This window comes from Apis cerana, linkage group LG8 (genome assembly GCF_029169275.1).
Source record: "Apis cerana isolate GH-2021 linkage group LG8, AcerK_1.0, whole genome shotgun sequence".
NCBI classification, from domain to species: Eukaryota; Metazoa; Arthropoda; class Insecta; order Hymenoptera; family Apidae; genus Apis; species Apis cerana.
Window position 1 is genome coordinate 1,025,578 of NC_083859.1, and position 9,861 is coordinate 1,035,438.

The following is a 9,861-nucleotide window of genomic DNA, read 5'->3' on the forward strand; positions in this document are numbered from 1 at the left end:
GGATCAAAAACTTATTTTCTTTCCTTCTTTCTCGATACGAGTCGGAAAGTTTCGAGTCGAGAAGAAAGATTTGAAAGGGGATAGGCTGGTTCGAGATCGCAGCCTTACTCGCTCGTTCGAATCGTTTCGAATAGGAAGTTTCTCGGGGCCACGCGATACAACATCCTTTTTCAGGAAGTTCGCGTGACCGTCTTTCGAAAGAAAGCAGCGAACGCACCGCGGTAGTAACCTGTTAGTCGATCAGGTGAGCGGTGCTTCGCGTGACGAAAAATTGTTGTACAGCCGATCCAACCCCGGATTATTTATTTATATCGCGCACCCGATACACCATAATCGAGGCGAGATCAATTCTCCTTCCCTAATCGCGTTTTCTCGGTGTAAACGGGGAATCGTACGTTTCATTCACGAGTGCGTTTTCCTTGGGTCGACGATTTAAAAAAAGAAAGGAAGGAAAAAAAGAGTGGAGAAAAAAACGTATCGAGAGTTATCGGAAATCGCGGCATGGTAATAGGAAATTCGCGCGGAGATAAGAGAGGCTGCACGTGTGTAACTCCTCGCGTATACGCAAACAATCAAAGTTCAAATCAACGAGAAAAATCAAAGATCGCGGCAAGAGAGAGAGAGAGAGAGAAAACTTCCTGACGACTTATCAAACATTCCATCCATTCGCAACGAACGATAGCGCGGAAGACATAGAGAGGGAGATAGATACAGAGAGAGAGAAAGAGAGACCTTTGCACCCTCGCGCGCGAACCGATTCGTAAACCTTGTGATCGTGTTTGCGTGATTTACCTGAAGTAATGCGATCCAAAGGGAGAGCAGTAAAAGGGGTCGTTGTGCATGTGCGGTTGTCCGGGCACTCCAGGTCCCTGAGGATGAGCGTGGGGCCCCATCGGGCCGGTTGGTCCTGGTCCGCACATCCCGGGCGCGGCCTGGGGCTGCATACCGGCCGGGCCCATCATGCCGGCGGCTGGGCCCATGGGATGCGGACCGGGGTGATGAGGCGAGCCGACCATGTGGGGGCCGGGGTGGTGAGGATGGGGCGAGGGCCCGCCTCCGCCCATGTGCGGGTGAGGGGCGTGAGGCGAGCCGCTCATCATCCCGTGGGGCGGCATGGGGTGAGGGCTTGGAGACGCTCCATTGAGATGGGGCCCACCTGTGACACCGGCGTGCGGTGTCGGCGGACCCCCGTGGGTCGGCGTGGTGGCTGGCTGAGGAGGCGGCAAGCTAGGGGGGCCGGTGGGCCCAGTGGCCGCGAGCGGCGGCAGCGGGCCATTCGCCATGTTGTTGAGCTGGGTTAGCGAGGCCGCCGCCGACGCCATCGCCTGCAAGGGATTCGTGGTGACGCCGCTCGTCGTTGTGACGCCGCCGAGGGCTTGGGTCGCGATCCCCCCCTGACCAGTGTTGTTCCCAACTATGCTGCCGGTGTTCCCGGTGTTACCGTTGCTGGACCCGTTGCTGGCCGCGCCAGCGGCGCTGTTCGCGTTGCTCACACCGCCGCCGAGCGATTGCAAGGAGGGCGGCAGCGGTGGCGAGCCGGCGGGGGGCGCTGCCGGGCCCCCGAGGCACCGGCCCGACGGACCGGAGGCGGTTACGCTGCTGGGCGCTACCGGCACGCCGGCGTGCAGTGGTATTCCACCTGGGGGGCGCTGTGCCACCCTCACCGGCATCACTCCCCCCTCCACGACGCCCTTCACCCTCTCCTCGAACTCCCGTCGGCCTGATGATCGGGGTACAAGCGCGGGAATTTCTCGAGCCGAGACTTTCCTTCCGTCGTTCCCTCCTTCTCGACCACGATAACCGACGATCTATCGCTCCTCTTCTTTGAAAGATTTCAATTCGAAATGCTGCTCTCCAGCGTTGCTCTTTTTTCTTCTTTTCGGTTCTCCTTTTTCCTCTCCCTTCTTCCTCAGCCTCGCGGCGCCTAGTTTAGTTGCACTGTTCTCCGGTTTCTTCTTCGATCACCACCACCAACACCACCAACCACCACCACCACCACCACCACCGAGTCGAGTTTATCGACTCCGTCGTATTTTTCGCCTCCGATTACCGGCAAATAGTCCCTCCTCGCGTTTAACGTAGTAGCAGTAGTAGTAGTAGTAGTAGTAATAGTAGTAGTAATAGTAGTAGCAACGAACTGGTTCCCACTCGAAACCTCGTTTAATCACTGCGAATGGAATTCACCGTGGCCAAAGAATCACAACACTTCACGGTAACTTCTCGACTTGTGTGCCGGTGTGTAAATTCTTGGAGCAACCACGTAGCTTCGGTTCGGACGGAAGGAACACGGTAGGTACCTCGAGCGTTTCGAGTTTCAAGTCGATATTCCACAATACGATATTTTTTTTTCGCGCGGGACTACGAATCATCAACATCCCGTGATGACAACTCGTCCTCTCTTCTCCCCTCACCGGCGGCAAATTCGATTCTATTATCTATCTATCTATTTATCGACGAATTATTTGTATCAGGGAAGAACACCCGTTCTCGCACCCACTAAAATATCCAACAACTTGACGATTCTCCTTTCACGAGCCTGCGAATAATATCGATGAACACCAAGAGAGAAAGAAAGAGAGAAAGATCCTTCTCGAAGTCACTTGTGCACTTGATACGAAGCGAAAATTATATATATATATATATATTCCAATATCACCGTCACACTCTATATTCCATCTATCTAAGAATCACACACTATCTTGTTTTTTTTTTTTTTTTTTTTATAACGACACGCCGTTGAAAACGACACGGCTGTACACGGTCACCGTTTCGCTCGACTACGTACGTTGCATAGAGCAGTTAGTGGCAACAGCCAACGAGATATCCGCGGGGGCACGTGGCCGTCACGTCGTCGGCGTCGCGATGCGCACCTACGTCGCGGACCAGCACACCTCGTCTCCCGCCCATCCTGCCTGCCTTCTTCTTCTTCCTCTTCTCCTCTTTCAGCCAACGCTCGCCACCGACTCCCGCGGGAACTTTTAGCATCCCGTAACAGGACTCAGTCGCCGCTAGGCGACCCAAACACCAGGCCAGCGCGACCACGCTGCTTCCCAATTGGATGGCCGCGTTTCGGCATAGTCCGTGTCACGACGACGCTTTCGACTCTCCGAGTCCACCGCTGTGTCGCTCCCACAGTCACGGACAAGGGACGCGCGGCTCCTTTCGCACACAACAACTCCGAAAAAAAAAAAGACTAAACTCGATTCCTAACTTTTCAACCGAATGCGATTGCTCCTCTCGTCTGATTCTGATTCAATCGTGGTGAAGAAGAAAGAGCGAGCGAGCGAGAGAGAGCGAGAGAGAGAGACAGAGACAGAGAGGGAGAGAGACAGAGACGGACAGACAGAGAAAGAGAGAGAAAGAGAGAGAGAAAGAGAGAGAGAGAGAGAAAAAACGTGGTTCGACCGAGCACCGAACTATCGCGAGACCGACCACTGAACACTCTCCAAGTCGCAGTGCGCGCCGATCGACACCAAAGAAACAGACGGAGAAAGAAACAGACACAGGAGAGAGGGAAACGAAGGAACAGAGAGAGGGAGGAGACACGAACGCGGGACAACGCGCGTTGCGTGTCACGAAGTAACGAGCGAAGCACTCTCCGCGAACGGGTTTTACACTCGACGAGAGCAATCGCGTTACTGCGGAGCGGCAGGCGTGGCGGCGCTGCAATCGCACTCGAGCTTTCGAGGACAGAGCGGCACCGATGGAGGGGGAGAGCCACGCGAGGATCTCGGGTGGGGGAAGCTGAACCGAAGCCACGGCGAAAGGAGCGTCGGAAGGGAGCAGGCTCACGCACACGAATCGAAAGGTGGGGAGCCACGTGAGCGCCCGATGCCCGGTGTCCACGCAACACGACGTGGGACTCGCCTTACCTTGCGTTACCTTGCCTTCCCATGCCCGAGCCTCGCTCGCATCGTATTGCCACCCCTGCCGCTCTCGAGAACCCTTTTGTTTTTTTCGTCCCCCCTTCCCTTTCTTCTTCTTCTTCTTCTTCTTCCTCTTCTTTTTACGTTTTCCACAACTTTCACGTTTCTTTGCCAATGTACCGTTGTTGCCGCGTTTTCACGATTTTGGGATTCGATTGGGAAATTGGAAGTATACAGATCGCATGTGTGTATCGTAGATTCTCAAGAATTTACGACGTGTGTTAAACGTTTGAATCGTTTCCAGGATAAAACAAGAATTAGATCAGAAGGTATTACGGGTCAACGAAAAGTGTTCGAAGAGTAATCATTATTATTATTATTATTACAATGATAATCTTAATAAAATGTCGGAAGTTTTAAGATGTGTAATTTTATGATGTATCGATATCAACAATTTCATGCGAAAATATAAAATACAAAAAAAGGATCAATGATTTTGAGAATGTTTTATGATTGGAAAAAAAAATTCATACCGATTTTTTCGAAACATTTGTCAAACTTTTCTCCCGAGGAAATGTTCAAATTTTCAAAATTGTTTTCAAAAAAAAATTCCCGATATTCCGTTTCGACTACGATACATTGAACTACGTTTTCTGAAATAATATCCTCTAATAAGCGATAACATCGAAGACGAAGTCACGTCGATCGATCCAGCAAATATTCATGGCATGATTGGGGACAACTCGGTGAACATCGTCCGTTGAAGAGCAGTTCAACCTTCTAAATCACCAGTGGATCCAAGGAACCAGTCCAGGATTTATTCTACTAAGATCGGAGAAGACCAAAAGTCCAATTTATCGTGTTCAGGGTCAAGTTGAACACATTTGTACGACGTGATGAAGAAGGATGGTCTATCCTGACGCGTGGCGCGTGCGAAAACGACCACATCTCGTGCACTGCATTGTAGTTCGAACCTTATTTTCTTCCCTCCCCCTTTTCACACCTCCCTTTTACAGGTTATATTTTCCGATCTCTCTTATTTGGATTACTATATGGACTCTGTTTCGATCGTGAATCCAAAATCTAGGAGAAAAGGAATCGCCGACTTTCCACGATCGTTCTCCTGTTCGGGAAAAATTCTAATTTCGAAATGACCGTAACGATGTAATAAACTGTGAAAGTAATTTAAGATTAAAAAGTAATCGAATGGATATTTAACTAGTAAAGAAATTTCATGCTCTCGAGATGCGAAATGGACGAAGAAGATGAACTCGACGAAAAAATATATACAACTCTCTGCAAAGATATTGGCCAAGAAAAAAAACCTGACTTCGTTGCCCTCGATCTTCTCTTGGACACCATCAGTTTCGTTTCACCGTTTCGAGGAGAGGGTAAAAATGACCCAAATTACAGAATCAGAATTTTGCAAAGAAAATTATACGATGTTATAATTTCCAATTCTCTTACAATACTAATAATAAAACGACGACAAGGATATTGTTAAACTTTACGTTTTAAATATTATTACACGTAAAACTGATTATTAAAAATTGATTAATTAACTAAAACTATGTATATGCTTCTTCTTCTTCTTCTTCTTCGTTTCAAGAGAAGTTGCAAAACTTTCGACGATGAGATAATATTAATTTCTTCTTAACTTTCCTGTTTCCTTGTAACTTTATCGTATTTAACACCATTTCTAAAAACTTTTCTAAAAATATTATTCTATATTGGAATGCAACTCTCATGTATACATATATAGATGAAAACTGGAAGAATAACACTCGTTCAAAATTAGGGACACGAAAAAATTCTTCTTCGGCCAAGCAAACCCACCCTTGGACACACGTGTTTAAAACACGTGGAAATTTCTTTCGAAGGGGCCTGTACTCGATGTATATCGTCGGCGTGAAAACAGGTCTGAAAACGGTACTAAGCTAATAACGAGGCCCTAACCGCGGCCTAAGGAGAGTAGGACAGAGACTCAGGTAACTCGGTACTTGCCACGCAGGTAGAGTTTGAGACAAGAGGTATCATTGTCCGAGTGGCAGGTCGCCGAAGGCGACCGTTTACAAAGCGGTGGAAATTCCAGGTATCCTCCACATCTAACGGAAAATAACAAAGTTTCCCTTCGTTTCTTTTCACCCATTATCGAGAATATTACCTGAACTCTGCCACTCTCCCCTTCACGAATAGTAAAATTTTTCGGGAGAAACGAGTAACGACGAATCTCCTCTTTGTCTCCGTTTCATTTCATTGTTCGTACACAGTTTAGCTCGGCTACGAGCGAAACGCATAAATTTTCAAGGACGAAGATTTCTCGCTAACTTCTCGCGGGAAAATAAAGAAGGAGATAGAAAAATAGAAAATTTTACGATTCGAGAGAGGAGAGGATACGCGAATTTTTAACAATCGTGCCTCTTCTTATTAGATAGTTTCCATTTTTTCAAAAAGATTTAAAGAAACATTCCTCGAAAATCCCCTCTCTACGCGAGGTTACAAGTTTAAAAAAAGGTAACGACGATCCTCGAATATCTATCGACTTTCCATACTCCCAAACACGTTCATTAACGATACAACGCGTATCCGCGGCAAAATAAAGGGCAAAACAAATCAGAAAACGACTCCACATTTCCAATCGATATTTCCGTGCATCTCCAAATCAATTTCCAACAATATATTTTCCACCGCTGCCAGAAACGAAACCACCATCCAAACTTGGAACGTGTTACGGACACGTATACTCGGTCGACATTCTTCGCTCGGCCTTCCAATGAAATTTCCTATCGTGGGTGGCTTATTTCTGGTTTACGCACGACCTTCTGGCACTGGGTGCACGCACGCACACAGGGAACGAGGAGGAAGATAGTCTCTCTCTCGTACAGACTACCAAGAATTCCCCGGGACCATTAATCTGCTCGCTGCGACACCACAGGCCCCGTTTCCCTCCCTTCCTTTTTTCGTCAACCATACTCTCCCTCCCTCCCTCCGACCAGGTAAAGCCGGGCCCACGGACAGACCCATTCAGCCTATTGTCCGAGACGTTGGGTGAAACGAGCCAGGTTGTTGCACCGATCAGAAACCACTATCACGACCGGAAGCGGCCGCGATCCTCCGCTAAGAGGGGCTAATTGCCCCCGGGGGAGGGGCTGCACCGATTGTCGCGAGGAAGAACGGGTTATTAGCGAGGTGGATTCTCGAAGGCACGCGTTTCATTGAACAAGACGTTCTCTCTCTCGCTCTCTCTAATTTCAATTTAAGAAACGAATTTGTTCTATTCATTGCGAGGGAGTTAGAGGGAATTGATAGAGATCGAATTAGGCTTCGTGGGATTGGACGTCGCTCGATATCCGAAAAATTGTGAAAAATTCATAGCTCTACGCGAAGATGTGATCGTCCAATAGCGTGGAAAAATTCGCAGCGGATACATATCGCAAGAAGAATTTGAGGTAAGAAAAATCGGTAAAATTTAAAATCGATCGAAATGTAGGAGAAATTCGGCGGATTAGAGAAAAATTGCGGTACTCGAGTCACCCAGTAGCCTAGAAAAATTCCTCGTTCACAATGTGAAGGTGGCAAGGTGAGCCGCGCGAGCGAGGAAGGCGAGTTTTCATGGGGCAGGTAAGTGGTAGCGGGTTCCAAGGAGGAATCCTCAGGTGACTCGTCGAAAGTTCGTCGGAGAGGGTCGACAGGCAGGCAGGCGGGCAGGCAGGCGAGCAGGCAGGCGAGCAGAGACCGACGGGCGTCGCGCAAGAAGGAACAATTAGAGGCCAAATAAAGACGAAGAAGCGAGTCACAGTCGAGCGGGTTCGCAACGAGCGTGTGTGTGATTTCGGTCACGCCGCGCGCCTGTACGTTGACCCCTCGAGAAAGAGAGGAGAGAGACAGAGACGGAGACAGGCAGGAAGGAGGGGGGAGAGAGAGAGAGAGAGAGAGAGAGGAGAGAGAACGGAAAAAACGAAGAAACGCAGGGGCAGACAGCTGAAAAAGGGAGGGAAAAAGACCGAGCGAGCCGGGGAGGGGAGGCTGGAGAGGTGAATGGGGGGAGGCGAACGAGGAGGAGAGAGCGTTTGCTCACCGTTCTCCTCCGTTCTCCTTCTTCCTCTTCCACGGAGAGGGTTCCTCGACTCGCCTCGGTTCGAACTCGCTTCGTTGCCACCACGGGGAGGGAGAGAGACACGGAGACACAGGAGCACGGGGAGGGAGGGAATACGACCGTGTGCAAGCAACAGAGACGTCGTCGCGAAGGAACGATAGGAAGACAGAGGTAGCTCGAGGAACGTTCAGGAGGCTGAGAACTCACTCCCGGAGACCTGCAACCGAGGTACACGCAGGTTCATCGCGAGTTAATCGCACTCGCTCGATCGACGTTGGACGATGTTCGCACTATTAAAAACTACCGTCCTCTCGCAGATGTTCCGCGTCTAAAGAGACATCCCTTTTCTTCGAAAGCGAGGACAGATACAGACAGAATTTCAGATGCGCGAAATCCGAGGGAAGAAATGAACGAACACCAAGTCGGTTTATTCGGTCGGATCGGGAATAGGAGCGAGGGTTGAGCAAGGGAGGAGGTGGCTTCTTTAAAGTAGAGTATCCTGTCGCGGCCGATAAGTAATCTTGTACCGGAACACTGGAGGCGTGGATACGAGCCCTTTAAGAGCGGTTCATGTGTATTCGACATGCGTATTACGCGTGCTCACCGGGATTTGTCACGCGTCGACTAAAGCCGCTCTCGCACAATGCGACACGGCGTAAGATTCCGGCGCAGGAAAACCAGTCCTTGGCCCTTGGTGGTAGCGATAGTATCTGGTAACGAGGACGAGTCTCGACTACGACTGCTCCCATACTAATAATCGATCCCATACTTTTCTCCTTCATCCTCGACACCTTCGCCTCGACGTCATCGATCGTTATCATCGTTCCCTCGATTTGATCGGAACGAAGGGGACGAGCGAGGAAGCCGGTCACCTGTAGGATCCGCGTTTGAACGCCTTAGTAGCCCACCGTCATCGAGCAAACAAGCATCGAAGGTTGCTGAAGTGCTCTAAGCTCGATATACTTAGCGGTTACCCAATCAACCTCAATCTAACCCGCCACCTAGCTATCTGCTAACTCCTTGGCGACAGACAAGATCTAACGGATATCAAACTTTCTCGCCTCGCTCCCAGATACTCGCCCCTCGAATTCTTCCAATTCCCGCCAGACACTTTTTCTCTCTTTTTTTTTTTTCCTCCCAACAAAGCTTTAACACGAATGACCCTCCTCCTCTCCTCTTTGCCCGGCAAGAGGTTGGATGATCGACGGTTGGAGGATTGTTTACAAGCAAACACCGAGGGGGAGGATTAAGGGACAATCTTTAAAGGTCATCTAATTATGCGGTAAAACGGCGTTAATTCGCGGTTAATTTCTTAACGAGATAATTCGGTGGCGAGGGAAAGGGTGGCGCGCAAGCGGTCGCCTCTAATGGCTCCGCGTGGCTACGTCCGGCAAAATAAGGGAAAAAAAAGGAGCAAAGTGGGAAACGGAGAGAGAGAGAGAGGGAGTAAGTAGGGAAAGAGAGAGGGGGGTGGATGAAAAGAGAAACGGCGGGAACGGTGTGTTAATTAATTGGCGCGTAATTAAAAGCCGCAGCGACACACCGTGGTTCGTCGAGTCGATACACTTCAAAGAATTCGTGACGGCGAAAGATATCGGTTTAGCAGGCGCTACCCCGCGACGAGTAGACTCTTCTCGCGCGAAAGAGAAAGAGAGGAGAGGAAAAATTAAAAAGAGAGACGATCGGCGCTTTTTCGAGTCGAGTGTCTCCTCTCCTCCTTTCCCTTTCGACGACGTTATTCCTTCCGAGGGAGGAGGGGAAGGAAGGGGAGAGTCTCGAAAATCCGGATAAGGGAGATTGGAAATCGGGATTGATCTCGGGCAAAAACAAAGATACATCGAGGATGCGCGTAACCGAAAGAAAACACGGTGCCGCGTCGCTTCCGGCTCGTGTTACGTT

At 49.6% G+C, this 9,861-nt stretch overlaps 1 protein-coding gene and 1 long non-coding RNA gene across 12 annotated transcripts in view; one reads left to right on the forward strand and one right to left on the reverse strand.

Moving 5' to 3' along the window:
* The window catches only part of LOC108000936 (LIM domain-binding protein 2), a 74,389-nt gene extending 70,212 nt beyond the window's left edge, over positions 1 to 4,177 (reverse strand). For all 11 annotated transcript variants that reach the window (XM_062077811.1, XM_062077816.1, XM_062077808.1 and 8 more), the window contains exon 1: positions 793 to 4,177. In XM_062077811.1, coding sequence (XP_061933795.1) covers positions 793 to 1,670 — 878 coding nt within the window. In that variant the 5' untranslated portion in view covers positions 1,671 to 4,177. The remainder of the gene's footprint in view (positions 1 to 792) is intronic.
* LOC133666518 (uncharacterized) lies at positions 3,561 to 5,439 on the forward strand. Its single transcript, XR_009830745.1, has 2 exons — positions 3,561 to 4,110; positions 4,171 to 5,439. It is a non-coding gene; the product is annotated as an uncharacterized LOC133666518 (long non-coding RNA).
* Positions 5,440 to 9,861: the final 4,422 nt, after the last annotated feature.